The 16297-nt window shown below is 43.4% G+C and overlaps 1 protein-coding gene across 7 annotated transcripts in view; it reads left to right on the top strand.

The window, feature by feature from the left end:
- The first annotated feature begins 4659 nt into the window (after positions 1–4659).
- Positions 4660–16297, top strand: part of Enah (ENAH actin regulator) — a 112332-nt gene continuing 100694 nt past the window's right edge. The window contains exon 1 of one of the 7 annotated variants that reach the window (XM_029476902.1): positions 4660–5048. In XM_029476902.1, coding sequence (XP_029332762.1) covers positions 5044–5048 — 5 coding nt within the window. In that variant the 5' untranslated portion in view covers positions 4660–5043. Of the gene's footprint in view, positions 5049–9161; positions 10040–16297 lie in introns of those variants that run through there. The other 6 variants (XM_029476907.1, XM_021158456.2, XM_021158474.2 and 3 more) reach the window with 6 other exon arrangements.

The following is a 16297-nucleotide window of genomic DNA, read 5'->3' as shown; positions in this document are numbered from 1 at the left end:
TCTTTCTTTCTTCTTTCCTTTCTTTCTTTCTTTCTTTCTTTCTTTCTTTCTTTCTTTCTTTCTTTCTTTCTTTCTTTCTTTCTTTCTTTCTTTCGCTGCTCAGTTTATTCACAACCACAATATTCAGCCAGGAAAGGGCTCCAGCTCTTCGTAGATAAGATACAGTACAGTATCACTATTTATTTCATATTTGAGGTGGTACTAAAGATTAGTTAAAGGTAAGAGCCCAGGCTAGCCCTCTCCTGGACTCCTCTGTTGTGGCGGATGACATTGAACTCCTGGTCTTCCTTCCTCTACTTCCTGTGTGTGGAGATAGCAGGCCTATCTCACAGCAATTTGAAGGTAATTTTCAAACTAGAACTTGGTCAGGTTATTATCATGGTAGCAACTGTACTTTTTTCCAAAGAGAATTAAAATTGGGATTTTTAATGAGCTGTGAGCCCTACCTGAAAGATAGATAAAAGGCTATGATGGAGGAAGTCTTAAGCAGTGTGTGTCAATTTGGGGGAAATTTGTTTGGGATATACCTAGTGGTACCATCTTTTGTCTCTGCTATGAACAGCCAGAAAATAATCTTCCTTGACAGTTCTTTTGATCACGTTTTGAGGAAATACGCCAAGGTCACTTGTCACTTGATTGTAATGTCCGAGAAAACCTCCTGGGCAGTCTAGCAAGTTTGGTTACAGTAAATAGAAGTCGAGTTGAGGTGAAAAAGATTGCAACCCCTCTGGTTTTCCGCCAGGCTGCCTACTAGATTTTAGAAAATACAGGATAAGAGTTCAGAATTAGATCATGACCATAGCTGTTTGTAACCATTTTCCAAAGCACGTGGCTGGATCATTGTCTAGAAATGGAGCCCACGTTCACCAATGCAGTCATGGCTAAATTTCTGTAGAAAGAATGCACCGTACTATCTAGAATGTGACCTCTACAGTTAACTAACACAAGCCCTGGCTGTGGGGGTCATCTGCCAAGGCTCAGCACTGCCCAGCTAAAAGCAGAAATCTTTCTTCTGCAAAGGAAGAAGTAAAGTCAGGGAGATAGACCCCAGTTCAGCAGGGAAAGGGAGGAGAAATGGAGAAAGGGAAGGCATTTAAAATGGGAAAGGCCAATAGTTTCTTCTGTCTCCTGGTAGTAATTCTGAACTGTGATGATATGCTGGCAACTAAGGTTGAAAGAGGAGTAATAAAGATATTTAAAAACAAACAAACAAACAGACAGACAAACAAACAAAAACCTTGAATCCTGCTGAGTGTTGCTTTCTACATTATTTTCCTACCATGTTTTGGGGGTGGGTAGTGGTTGGGGGAGACAAACATTTTACTGTGAATTGCCAGCGAATACAGTACTGCTACATGCAATCATAAGTATAATGTTCACTCCATATTCCTTTTCCACTTTCACCCCTCCCAGATAATCCAAGCAGAACTTAAAGGGATGAGGAAGGGGAAGGCTTTAAGCTCTTAGCAGTGATTTTCTGATGGTGGAGAAGTATGAGCCATGCTTCCTCTTCATGTCCATAAATGGAGACCAAGCCTACTGATGCTATCAATTTAAACAAGGCTGGCTCGGGGGAAGCCCTCAGAGCCAGACTGACTCCCATAGCTGGCCTATGGGCAGCAGAAGCTTGGTTCCTCTCATTCCCAGCAGTGTGGGTCAATCTGCTATACCAAGCTGGGGTAAAACGTCTCGGAGAGAGAAAGTTGAGCTCTACTGTGTTAGGAAGGAAGTTCGAGGTGGGAATGTAGCTAGTGGTTGAGAATACCTAGCTTAGCATGTGAAAGCCAGGTTAGATCCCTAGCACATGCATGTGCACAACACACACATGCATTTCTTCTGAATAGTGTCTTCCATATCTTAGGGGAGCTGTCTATTCACTCACTGATTCATTCTTTCATTCACCTTTCAAACATCAGGTCCTTACATGTTGCTCCTGGCACTGTGTTCGAGACCGGCAGCCCTTATAGCATGGAGCTGAGATCATTTCAAAGACTTCAATGATTCAGTCACGCCAACTTTATTTTTAAGCAAAAGTTTTTAGGTTTATGAGGAGACAATCGGCTGCAGGAAGTCAGTATGATGTGGGAGGAGGAACAAGGTACCAAGAGATGGAAATCCTGGGTTTGAGTTTCAGTTCTACTACAAAGGCACTATGAGGCAATGGGCAAGTTCCTTAACCTACCCCATTTCACATTCCTCTTCTAAATGAGTGAATGACTTAAGATATCTCCCCTCTAAAATTCTTTCATTCTATATAGTAACACAGTCCATTGAAGTTTCCCACGTGACCAGAATTAGTCTTGTTTCTAGCTCAAGTTTCCATTTTGTCCTTTCAATGTTAGGCCAAATACGAACAAGAAGTAACGTTTTGTTAGAGCGAACAAACCGTCTTTCCACAAAATGACCTTTGGAGGTCAGGCTGGCCAATGCGAGATCTAAATCCGAAGGCAATGGTGTGACCAACTTGTGAGCTGGCAAGCTGCCATTAAAAAGAATGGAAATGGGTGTAGGCAGCCAACATTCTTGGCTGGTACATTTTTAATAAACACAGAAAACAAGAATAGCATTTTCCTCTTGGATCACTTACTTTGGTGCTCATACCATGGGGACATCAGCTGTTAGCATAAAGATGGTGATTTCTTTAGATCAGGATGGGATTAGCGAGCAAAAATGAGAAGCAGGTTATGATGTCATTCGCAAGGAATTTTTATTGGTGTTTCTTGTCTCTGACAAGAGATAGTTTGAGTCATTACAGCAGTATCTCTGCCCCTTCTGGTGGTGGTAAGGCTTTTATCTGAAACCTAAGCTCTGTGGCACTTACTATATTGGTATGAATGAACTGAGGAGAGCTGCTGTGACTTCAGGTTGAATATGTCTTAATTCTTTCTCCAAGATGATTCAATAGGCATTAGTGCTTTTTTTTTTCTCTCTTTCTAGACATTAGTTAACTTGTTGAATACTTGAGGTGCAAGCATTTTATACAAATGCCCTTTATACAAAGGCAGTGCACCTCATAGCTGAGATGTTTTCTAATCACGGCTATTGTACTAATAACACACGAGGTTGTTTGAGATGTATATTTCTGTCTCTTCTCGTAATATGGGCAAGAAGGACATTTGGCTGACAGGGCTGTTTTTTCTCTTCAGTCCTTGGAGATCCTTGAATAAAATGCTCTGTGATGGCAAGCTGTAATTAGCTATGTGGGTGGAAATTAAGTGTTCTTCAAGTACACCATGTTTAGGGCAGAGGCACCGTGCTTTTTACTACCCGAGGCCACCCTGGTCCTGTGCCACAGCTCTAGGTCACTGCTTCTTGCAGGGCTTCCTTCCAAAAAGCAAACCGCCTTTGTTGAGCTCTGAAACCAGCAGGCTTTTCATAGTTAAAACAGGTTAAACTGTTCTCTAGACAATTCAGGCATTGACCAAGGATGGCTAGGATACATTAGCTTGTCATTTGAAAGTGCCCAGAATGCCAGCTTTCATAAGTATCTTTAGAACCGCAGCTCATTTTATATGGAACATCAAACTTTTGAACGGATTCCTGCAGTATTGCTAGGTCCTCCATTTTGGATGTAATAGAAACCGGGCAGCTGCAGAAACCCTTTCTACCCTAGTCTAGGCATTTGTATACTGCGCACGAAAGCGGGCTCTCAGTTTTTAAAAAATTTCATTAGATCATTGAATTTGCTGTTTTCATTCTACACCCCCCGCCCCAAATTCGGGCTTCTCAGAGGCCCCCTGCACCATCTGACTTAAACCGTTCGCTACGTTAGTATTTTCTATCTACCTTCTCAAGGAGGTGAGCTCCAGACTAGGTGAAAGACAGAGCATTTAAAATTATCCTCAGTTCCCATCCCTCCCCGCCCCCGGCCGGGATTCCCTTTCAGCTGGTGACGACAGAAAGGGTTCCACGGGCTGCGTCTCTCGCGGCTGCACAGGGTTCCGCGTGCCTCGGGCCACCGCGTTTCCCGACACCGATGCGTTAGCTGTGTGTCTCTGTGTGTGTGTGTGTGTGTGTGTGTGTGTGCGTTTATGCGCGCGTGTGTTTGTGCAGTCATCCCAGTACTGTGCGCGCGTCGGCCGGATCCCCAGGTCCGGCACGCTCGGGGGTCCTCGGGAATCCGGGGGACGACGATGGCCACGTTTTGCGTGTTCGGAACTCTCCTACATCCCGCCTACATCCCACGGGTGGGGGTGGGTGGGAGGGAATCGCATCGCGGCGGGGGCGCGCAGAGGGGGATGCCGGCCCGCGCGCCCGGGTCCTCTCCGCGATCGCGCCCGGCTCGTCACGCCCCCCCCCCCCCCCCCCCCCCCCCCCACCGCGGTTCGCTCCTCACCTCAGCCTCCGGGCTGCGGGAAGGCCGCGGCAGGAGAGCGAGGTCAAGGGCAGAGCGGGCGCCGAGCCCCCCTCCGACCGCGGGGGGCGCGGAGCCGGGTGGGCGGCAACAAAGGGCCGCGGCCGCCGCCCCGCAGCCCCCTCGTGCGCAACGCCCCTCGCCCCGGGAGGGAGGGGGAGGGGAGCGGGCGAAGCGGGAGCGGCGGGGGCGGCGGGAGGAGGGCGGCGCCTGCGTGCTCCTCCGCCGCCCCGCCCCCGGCGCCCCGCGGCGAGCCCGGCTCTCCTCCCGCGGCTGCAGCAGCTGCCGGTTCCTCACGGCCTCGGCGGCGGCGGCGGCGACGGCGGCGCGCTCGGAGCGGCTTCTGGAGCGGCGGGCGGGCGGACGGACGGACGGGCGCGCGGCCCCGGCGGCTCCCGTCTGAAGCGGCGGACGAGGCTCGGCGGGGAGGAGGCGGCGACGCAGGCGGAGGAGGCGGCGGCCGCCGGGGACCCGCTCGGCGCCTCGGCCCCGTGCCCCGTCCCCAGCCCGTGGTCGCTCGCGCTCGGCGGGCCGGCGCCTCGCCTCTGCGCGCGGAGATGGTGTAGCCCGGCCGCCGGAGCCGGAGCCGCCTCTGCTCGCGCGTCCCCGCGGCGTCCGCCTCCCCGCCTGAGAAGAGACCCTCCGCTCGGCGGCTCCCGCGCCGGGGAAGCCTCGGCGCCGCCGGCACCATGAGGTGAGGGGCGCGCGGGCCGCCAGCCATTGTGCCGCGGCGCCGCGACCGCTCTGCGCGGACCCGCCTGCCCCGGCCCGCGGCGCCGGCTCGGCTCTCCCGGCTCTTCCTCGCTCCCTTTTGTCCCTTTGGGTTTCTCCGGTCCAGCTGCCCTGCCCAGCCGCTCTGATTTGGGGGAGGGGGCTCCTCCCGGTGTCCCCTCCGATGCTCTTCTTTTACCCAGGATTTCCCTTCCTCAATTCAATATGCCAGCTCCCTCCCTCCCTCCCCCAGCCTGGGTTAACGAAACCCAGGAGATGGGGAGGGGCTCGGTAGTCGTAGCGTGCTCGTTGCCGAGAAACAGGTATTTTCCGTACATCTGTAAAAATTCCCTGCACTTTTAGTACAAAGCTCTAGTGTTTAATTAAAAGGGGGGTGGGGAGGAAAGTTTGGAAGGTTTGAAATCTCTGCGGGGAATAAAGTGCCTCTGGTCGGGGTAAAGCGGAGGAGCGGGGAAAGGTGAACATTTCTCGATGGTGGGGGAAGGGAGAGCATTTACTAGGTTTCCTCTGGCGGGGGACAGTGTGAGGCTGGGGTAAGTTGTTTGAGGTTTGTAAGCCCGGGCGGGGGAGGGTTTTGTTTGGAAAGCCCTTCTCCCCGGTTCGTAGCAGCCTGTGTTGCATTGCAGCAGAAGCGGCCGCGTTTCCCTTCCTCTGTAATCAATACAATTATTTATTTATTTTTCAGCCCCAAAGGAAAGTCTTGGATGTACCGTGGTGAAATGCTTTTTGATTGATACGGTGAAACATATGGTGTGGTGTTTTTTAATTTTTGTCTCTCCAGTTGTGTAGGAGAATAAACCGTGATGTGGTGTGTCACTCATTGGCGACCACCCACCACCCACCCCAAGCCTTTCCTAAGGTTGTTTTGTGTCCATAACCTCCTGCTTTTGGATTGGTGCAAGACTTAGTGAGAAATAGGACTTCGTAGACTGAAGGCTGATGCATTTTGCGTTATCATCCTTAAAGGCCTCCCTTTTAGGTTAAACAATTGTGGATGAAGTAAATTCCTCTGTTTCTTCTCCGGAGATAGCCTTTCAGTTCATTAGGATTTGAATCTCCTTTGTGTTAAAGATTAATGGCCGACGGTTGCCAAGACCTTTATAATGTAATGAAATGAGATTTGAATAATATCTTCAAATTCCTTCTCTTTGGCCTGAAAATGTTGTCATTGGAATTTCCCCCCTTATTTCTGTTTGAAACTTTAGCTTTTATATCCCCCTCCTCCAAAAAAAAAAAAAAAAAATCAGGGTTGAACAGAGACCCGATACAATTTTAAGTATATTTTTGTGCTGTGTTTACTTAAGCTTACTATGAATTTTTCTGATTCTGGGTGACAGATCTTTATGTTAGTGTTAGATTTTTGCCAAATGACCCCTTTTCCTGGGTGATTTCATACAACTTATTTCAAATGTTTAAAAAGTAATTATGGCATAGAAATCAAGATTAATCTTTGTAAAATGCAAGTTGAGAAACTTCAGTTATATTTTTGTGCATTTTTCCTAAGCTACTGGTGGCCTTGAAAATTCAGGAACTGTTAAAAAAAATACATGACTGTTCTGTCAGGTAATATTACATACTGTTAATTTGTGCTTTAGTGACATAATGCTATAGGTCTTGCCGAACAAGTTAGTAGCTAGTAGTTTTTTTGTTTTTTTTTTCAGACTTGCAATAATTTTCTTAAAACATTAAAAGGACAAAATAAAGCAGGGTATTTTAACATTTGATATAAGCTATTTGAAAGCTTGTGAACAAAATATATTCAAGTTTGAAGTATTTAGTAAAACTTAAATCATACACTGTCTCAGTAAGTTATGTCTGGACTTAGAAGTTGTAGCTTCTAGTGAAATATAACTAATGTTTTGAAAGCTGTTTTCTTGCCATATTTCTTATTAGCTGTAGAGATAGAGAAATCACACTGAAGTTTTCCCAGTGGTGTAAATACAGAACATTCCCCCCAGGTCTGAGGAGTTTGCGCAGTCTACAGTAAATTCTTTGTAGGCTGATTTTGAATAATTTAAGAGCAGAAAAGAGGATCAGCTAGTTTTTCACTTTGAAAGGCTTTGTAGAGTCTCTCTTGAGCAGTTCCTAAGAGGGTGAGGGTAGGGTGGTTTGGTCTGAGGTAATCTCAAATGCTGTAGGAACTAAAAGTTAACCTTTTAATGGAATGACAACCCCCCCCCCCCCTGCATCCCCCAACCCAGAAACAGGGATATTGAAGAGGGAATTTCCATTAAGTTGGTCAGAACTCTGAAGCAGTAAGTATCTTACAGAATTGAGTATTTGTGGTAAGATCTCTCAGATGTTTTAATTTTAGGAACAGTGTGTTTTTGTCACATGGTGTACTCTTATACAGTAGGGAACTGTGCGTTCCTGAAAGTCTAAAGACACAATCTACATGTAAAGTGCTGTGTATAGAGCTATTAGATCTTGATTAGAGGTGAGCAGTAATAACAAGTGGTCTAGGATTTACAAAGGACAGTGAACCAGTTGAGGGGGGAAAAAGCTACAGGCCAAAAAATACCAAACTGGTATCTGTAGTAGCCTGTTGAGTTCTGTACTGTTGTCATGTATTAGAAGCATGGAAGATTCTTTATGATTGAAGTGTGTATGGGATGGTATCTTTTAAAAACGAGTTAATCACTCAAAAATTTATGTCTTTCTTTTTTTAAACAGAAAGAACTTATTATTAAAATAGTTCCCTATAGTCTGGTTTCTAGGAAGAGCTCAGAACATTTTAGATTGGCATTTTTGTGCCATAGTGTATGATCTTAGCAACTGTAACACTAGATACTCAAGAGTTTCTCATATAAAAAAGGCATAGTGTGGTTATGAGGGTTCCGACCAAAGCTACTTACTGAGTGACCTTGACTAAGCATATAGTTTCACGGACACAGCACACAGCATTACATTGTGTGTGTGTGTATCAGTATAGATATATAAAGCTGTATGTAGTTTATTTATTTATTTGCTTTTTGAGACAGAGCTCATGTATTTTATGCTGGCCTGTGACTCAGTTGTATAACTGAGAATGACCTTAATTCTGATTCTCCCATCTTCACCACCAGAATGGTAGGATTACAGACTTGAGATGGCATCCACAGCTCTATGCTGTATTGGGGATTCTATCCAGGGCTTGCTGGATAAACATTCTGCCAACAGAGCACATCTGTGCCCCAGTACATAGCTAGCTAGGTGACTCTTTACGGGGTTGTGAGGACCAAATATAGAAGGCGCTTTGTGTGCTTCCCTTGTTTTAAGATGCAAACTTCTTTTAGACTAGTTGTACAAAACTTTTGGACATTTGCTTCACTGTTGACCTTATTTAAGGACGTCAGCTACAATGCCCTTTGCTGATGTGGTCCAGTAGGTTGTGGCTAACATGCAGATAAGGGCAATGATACATTTCTGCTGGATTGAGGAAGAATGCCATGTATTCATTAGTAATGTTTGCTTGACACATGGGTCCAGAGAGTGGTTTCAGGAAGGCTACTATTACATGTTCTATGCCCAGCCTTACAGGTTAAGTGAGGAAACTGTTTCTTGTCCGTTTTCTTTCTGTGTATATGTTTAGTCTTTGAAGTCTTTCTTTCTGTGTATATGTTTAGTCTTTGAAGTCTTTTATGGTTTTGCTACCTTAATTTACAGTAATGATGAATTTAGAATACATATGCAGGTACAGTGAAGGGGCAGAGAATTCTGTCTTGTTAATTGAGCATATTGGTAAAAAGTAATCCCATTCTTTCACAGGGTTGTAGTGTCAAGATTCATATCCAGGAAAGGGTGCAAATGGTAGTTTCCACTTTCATGGTTTGCCATTTATGCTTGCAGCTGTTGGGTATGTGACTCTTTCACAGATATTTATTTTACAAGTAGCTACATATTCAGGTTTTGTTTGTTTGTTTGTTTGTTTGTTGTGTTTGTTTTTTCAGGACAGTTTTTTTTTTAAAGTATGTAACTCTGGCTGTCTTGGAAACTCACTGTGTAGACCAGGCTGGCTTCAAACTCAGAGAGCCACCTGCCTCTGCCTCCTTAATGCTGGGACTAAAGGAGTGTGTCACCACCGCCAGGCCATCTTCAGGGTTCTTTATGTTTGTTTGCTTTTTTGTTTTTTGTTTTTGAATATCAGTTTTATAGTTTTTAAGTGACTAAACCTTGAAAATGTGTATGGGTAAGTAGATACAACTTATTTAACTTTATATAATAGTCAGGGGTTTGGAATAAGCAAAGCAATTAGGCAGGCACTATTTGGACTGTACAGAAGAAATTAATCAGTTGCTTTAATATTTTATCTTACATACAACTTTAAGAGCAGGGTGACTGTAACTTTCTGAATACCGGAGGTATTTGGGAAGGAGATGCTAGTTTTATGTAGTCAAGGGGTGGTAAATACTTAAGCCCTTATGTTTCTTCTCCCCCAACCTCTTCATTGAAACTGATGGAATTGAGAAGAAGTAAAGGCTATAAAGATAACTGAGTTGAGGTACCACAGGAGATGCCTCTAAATATAAGCTTCAGAACTTTGCTTTATGGAAAAACACAAAGAGCAAAGAGGCTTCCTTGTGACAGCTTAGTACTCCCAAACTGTCTTTTTTTTTTTTCCCCCTCAGTTCTAAAGGATCTAATATTCTACTCTCAAGTCCTACCACTAGCCCAAGGTTCTGTATCTTCATATTCAAGTTACCAGCAAACCACTCATATGTGCCTCTGACTGGCATTCTCTTAGAATCCTTTAGAACCTTCCGTACGCACAGTCACAGCCACAGCTTTGGAGTGCCTGTAACATTCTAGAGCTGTACTGGGTACAGCTCTGGTAGGATGTATAGTATTTTCAGGCACCGGTATTAATAAAGTTACGTAAACAAAAACCAGCAGCACTACTACTACAAGAATGGATGTAGAATTTGTATCTCACACGATACCAAAGCTCAGAAGCAGCCAGGGCCTCAGATTCAGGTTTGTTTATCTCCAGAGCTCTTTGGACCATATTTCTTTGACTTCATTGTAAAATACTAAATTAATGGAAGAATACTTCTGTTTTTTTTTTTAGTGTCTGATCAGAGATTTGAATTTGAGCAACTGACTTATGAATCTCTTGGTTCAGCTTGTTTCTGTATCTCAGTGCTTGAGATACCAGTTTGGTAGTTTATGACGCTCACGACAGAAGAATTATTTTCTCAAAGCTGGAGAGGGGAAGTTTAGGGGCCAGTGGGGCCTGGTGAGGGTTCTTTTTTGTCACTTGGGGAATGAGAATAGGGTTAGGGATGGATAGAGATTTTTCTTCTTCCTTAAAAAGCCATCAATCTCATTGTCTTAGAGGTCACTTAACTGTAGTTCCCTCCTAAAAGCTCTATCTCCAAATGAGTTACACTTGGCACACAAAATGGACTTGGTAAGAACGAATGAATCCTCTATTTCTAGGAATGTCTAACATCTTACAAGTTTATGCTAAGAATTTGAAAAGCCGTGTAAAATGTTAAGCTGCTTTAGAAAACTTCAGAAGTTCCTCAAAAATTCAGGCCATCAACAATATAAATTGGGAGGACGCAATTCAGTCTAAATAGCAGAACATACTTGCATGTTGGTGGAAAAAAGGTAATCTCTAATGCTTGCACTAATCCTAGATAGGCCTTTTAAAATGTAACTACAGAAATAATTTACTAGAGAAAGTTTGTATGGGGGAGGCAATATACCCGTCACTTGGATTTCTAGAAATATATTGGGAAGCTTCCATAACAGAATTTTAACTCAACATACAGCTTTCCTGAAGACTCCTTTTTTTTTTTAAAGGTTTATTTATTATATGTAAGTACACTGTAGCTGTCCTCAGACACTCCAGAAGAGGGAGTCAGATCTTGTTACGGATGGTTGTGAGCCACCATGTGGTTGCTGGGATTTGAACTAAGGACCTTTGGAAGAGCAGTTGGGTGCTCTTACCCACTGAGCCATCTCACCAGCCCCCCTGAAGACTCCTTTTGATGTGAAACAAATGTGTATGTATCTAAGGGTTGAGTAAATGATACGGTGTGAGAATGGCATGATATAGAGAATACAGATTCTGAAGTCAATTCTGGATTCCGAGTCTAGGTTTGGTATTTACTCCCTGGTTTGTAAGTATTGTAAACTGTTGATTTGAATTTCTTCTGTAAAGTTGTAGAAATGTCTACCTTGCAGAATTGTTAGCAAAATTAAATAAGCCTCTGTCTGGCATAACACTTGGCACACAAAATGGCTTTGATAAGAAAGAAAAAATCCTCTTTCTAGGAAAGTCTAACATCTTATAAGTTTATGCTAAGAATTTGAAAAGCCGTATAAATGTTAAGCTGCTTTAGAAAACTTTAGAAGTTCCTCAGAAATTTAAATTTAGCATTATTTGATTCAGTAATTTCACTAGTATAGAGGCATAGAGATGAAAACATGTCTACCTAAAAGCTTGCATACAGATGTTCATAGCACCATTATTCAAATAAAGAGTGGAAGTATCTGATTGCCAGTAAGTTGAACGAATGATCAAAATGTGGTATACCCTTAACATGAGAAAAATACTTAACCATCAAAAATATGAAGTATTTGTATATCCCACATGCTAAGAGATGAACGCTAGATTCTAAAGACCACATACTGAATGATGCTATTAGTACATCAGCGGTTGCTAGGAGTGAGGGAGGAATGAGGAGTTTGGCAAATGTGATTATTATTCATGTTTTTTTCTTTTCTAACTAGAATAGACAGTGCCGTAAGAGAATCCTATCTGTTCCTTACACTTACCCCTAACCCTTTTATTACTTTGAATTAACATTGACATCTTCATGTTTATTTTGAAGAAGACAGGCTGAGACATAGTACTGGGCTGTCCTTAGATTGAAACCTTGAGAGTGGTTGGTGCCTTTGAGAAGCCTGGGCAAGTTTTAGAGTCTTATATCACTGCTAACTTAACAGCAGTTAGTTTCCTTGTTATAAATAAAAATGACAGTCTGGCAAGATGGCTCAGCAGGTCTGCAGGTGCCCAGCCTGATGACCTAAGTTTGGTCCTGGCACCTTAACGGTGGAAGGGAAGAACAACCTCTCAGGTCATGCTCTGACCTCTGTTTGTATCTGTGGCACACACCCCAGCCCAAAAAGTTCTAGAACCAATAAGGATAACGAAGGCCACCAATAAAATGTGACGAAGCATATCTCTAGGCTCCTTAGAAAACTTTACTCTCACCTTTACCTGTAATTATGTCATCACCCATATATAAAGACAGACCCCCATCTCTCTCTCCTCCCCACTTCCCTTTCCGCCGCCACCTTGCCCCTCTCCCAATAAACCGCACGTAGAACTGTCAAAAAAAAAAAAGAACTGTTTCGTCTGAGGAGTGTTTTCCTTGAGTCTGTTTACAGTAATCTCGGATACCAGTGAGAGTTTTGTCTTTTGGGAATAAGATAGCCATGATGACATGTTAAGTGAACTGAGTACTTCTCCAGGGATGAAGGCCGCTGGAGTCCCTGACCTTGGCAGTGGCGATGCGAATCCGGATGACTACCCTTTTCTCTTCTTTAGAGGGTCTCTGTGTCAGATTGTCAATTTGATAGGGGAGAAACTTTAGAACAAAGACTCTAGAACATAAGCAGAATTGAGTAGTCTTTAGGCCAAATCCTGAGGGAGTCCCAATTGCTCGTTTTGCAGTTCAGCGAAGGGCTGCAGCTTCTTCTGGGAAGGTTTTATAAATGTTTGTTTTCTTCTGTAATCCCAAGATGTCATCATTCATTCCCCCTCCCATATTTTCACCTCCTATTGGCTGTAAGCAAAACTGTTAGCCATTTAACTTTTATTATTATTATTTGTATATCCAAGACAGGGTTTCTCTATCCCTGGTTTTCTCTGCTGTATAAATCACGCTGGCCCCAAACTCAGAGATCTGCCTGCCTCTGTCTCTGCCTCCTGAATGCTGGGATTAAAGGTGTGCACCACCATGCCCAGCTTTAGTATTTTTTAATGCTTTAAGACTTATGCATCTTAAATGTTCATTTAAAATATTTATAATCTACCTCATTACTTTTAGAAAGTGAACAAATTACTGTTTAAATATCTGGTGTTTTTTTTTTTTCTGAATTGCTTTTTCACTATAAAAATGGTACAGATTTTCCATACTTTTTTTTCAAAGTATAAAAAATGTTAAACACTCGGATCCAAACTAAATAGAGTTGTGTTGACGTGTGATGTACCCATTTGTGTCTGTACACTTGTGTATATTTACATGTGTGGGTCAGAAGTTAGCTTCTGTTGTCATTAATTATTCTGCCTTTTTTGGGAGTCGGGGCCCCTTATTGAACCAGGAATCCATCTGTTTGGTTAGGCTGCCTGGGTAATAAGTTTCAGGAATACACTTTTCTCTGCGTTCCCAGCCCTACCAGTGTAGGTGCAGTGCAATTAGTTGGCTTTTAAGTGGGTGCTGAGGACCCAAATTCATACATAGTAGGTCTTTTAATAACAGCCCCCTCTCTAGAAAGCTTAAATTATAATAGTACTTGCATGTACAGCTTTCTAGGCTTTTTGTAATACATCTGCAGTTGTAAATGTTTGTGTGTCTAAGTAAAAGATTGTACTATTTTTTTGTGTGTTTTCATAGTAAGATTTTTTTATTAGATATTTTCTTTATTTACATTTCAAATGCTATCCCGAAAGTTCCCTGTACCCTCCCCCCACCCTGCTCCCCTACCCACCCACTCCCACTTCTTGACCCTGGCGCTCCCCTGTACTGGGGCATATAAAGTTTGCAAGACCTAGGGGCCTCCTCTCTTTCCAATGATGGCCGACTAGGCCATCTTCTGCTACATATGCAGCTAGAGACACAAGCTCTGGGGGTACTGGTTAGTTCATATTGTTGTTCCACCTATCGGGTTGCAGACCCCTTCAGCTCCTTGGGTACTTTCTCTAGCTCCTCCATTGGGGGGCCTGTGTTCCATTCTATAGATGACTGTGAGCATCCACTTCTATATCTGCCAGGCACTGGTATAGCTTCACACAGCTATATCAGGATCCTTTCAGTGAAAATTTGCTGGCATATGCAATAGTGTCTGGGTTTGGTGGCTGATTATGGGATGGATCCCTGGGTGGGGTAGTCCCTGGATGATCCATCCTTTCGTCTTAGCTCCAAACTTTGTCTCCATAACTTCTTCCATAGGTATTTTGTTCCCTGTTCTAAGGAGGAATGAAGTATCCACACGTTGGTCTTCCTTCTTCATTTTCTTGTGTTTTGCAAATTGTATCTTGGGTATTCTAAGTTTCTGGGCTAATATCAAGTTTGTACTATTTAAACATGGAAATGTGGAGAGATGGCTCAGCAAGTGAAAGGCACCTACTACCAAGCCTGATGACTTGAGTTCAGTTCTTGGTACCCTTATTGTAGGAGAGTAAGCACTAACCACCAAAAGTTGTCCTCTGATCTCTGCATATTTGCTGTGGCACACACACACACACACACACACACACACACACACACTCACACATATTAGATTATTCTTTTGCATGTGTCTGTTGACATTAAATACAAATACGTAGTCCATTACTTTGGGCAGATGGATCATGTCTGCTTTATCACTTAAAGAGGATTTTAGGATTTGTTCTAATATTTTTTCCTGAGCCCACACTTACTCTCTTTGGTTCTGGGAACCAAACGGAGCATCTTGCTTTTGTATTTTGTGCTTGTTGGACAAGCGCTCTTCCACTGAGCTAAATTCCCAACTCTGTTGTGTGAGGTAACACATGCCTCTAACTCCAGTACTTAGGGGATAGAACAGGAGGCTGAGCCCGTGGGGTACTTGGGATTCTGTCTCCAAACATAAAAACACTGCCGTGAACATTCATGTAGGTATGTCATTGTGTCTATATATGAATATATTTTAGGATAAAGTTCTAGAAATAAAAAAAAAAAAAATCAAGCAACAGTATTTACTTTCCTCTCTTTTGTTTTTCGAGTTGGGGTCTCACATAGCTCATGCTGGCCTGGAACTCTGACTCCTTCTGTCTCTGCAGTGCCGGGATTGCAGACATGCCCTGCCTTGTGCTTCTGTACCCTTTACTGTTTCTGGTTGACATCTCATGCCCTCCATTCATCTCTGACTGCTTTACACTATGCACATAAGCTCACCTGGACGATTGCTTCCTTATTTCTACTCTTAACTCTCATTCTCCATTCATCCATCAGAATGATCTTAAAGTGGAAACTAGATACCATTGTTCTCCTCCTAAGGCCTTCAGCAGCATTGTAGAATAAAACTCAGCAATAAAAATTATTAAAGTCATCTGTGACTTGACTTTGGAGTTCTGTCCCCAGTACAGGCCTCTTCAAGGGTGCAGTGAACATTTGAGAGTATATTAAATGAAGTAATTACTAGACTAAAAGGAATTACCAAGTTTGGTTTGTTTGTTTTTGTTTTTTTTTCGAGACAGGGTTTCTCTGTGTAGCCCTGACTGTCCTGGAACTCACTCTGTAGACCCGGCTGGCCTTGAACTCAGAAATCTGCCTGCCTCTGCCTCCCAAGTGCTGGGATTAAAGGTGTGAGCCACCACGCCCGGCAGAATTACCAAGTTTTGATACACATTACGCAGTAGTACTTTTAGAGCTCCGGTTTCCTTGTGTTCTGGCCCCCTCAGCATAATCAGTATTCATCTCTGTAAGTCTGATAGGAAAAGGTCTTCATTGTTTTAATGTGCATGTGTACTTGTACATTAATACAAAATTTTGGTTGTTTTTAAGGACACTAGTCTTTCATAGTGTGTATTTCTTGTACCTGTTAACTACTATTCTCTAGCCGATGACCTCAAAAGTCTTACTAAGACTGCTAGGTTGGTTTTTCATTTACTTAGCTAGTTTCATCTCTGTTGCTGTGTTAAATATGATGACCAAAAGCAACTAATGGGAGGGAAGAATTATTTAAGTTGATAAGTTGAAATCAATCAGGAACCTGAAGCAAAAACCATGGAGAAATTCTGCTTGGGGTCTCACGTGTTCAGGTTTCTTCTTAGCTAGCTTTCTCATACAGCCCAAGACCACTTGCCTAGGGAGTGATGCCACCTATAGTGGGCTGTGCTGCCTCCCCTCATTAACAGTCAAGACAGTCCTCCACCGTCCAGTTGGACTTATCCTCAGTGGAGGTCTTCTTGGATGACCTCAGTGGAGGTCTTCTTGCAACTGTGTCAAGTTGACAGTTAAAGCTAATCAGGAGAGC

This window comes from Mus caroli, chromosome 1, assembly GCF_900094665.2.
Source record: "Mus caroli chromosome 1, CAROLI_EIJ_v1.1, whole genome shotgun sequence".
NCBI lineage: Eukaryota > Metazoa > Chordata > Mammalia > Rodentia > Muridae > Mus > Mus caroli.
Note: the sequence above shows the minus strand (reverse complement) of the source record. Positions and strands in the feature narration are given on the sequence as shown.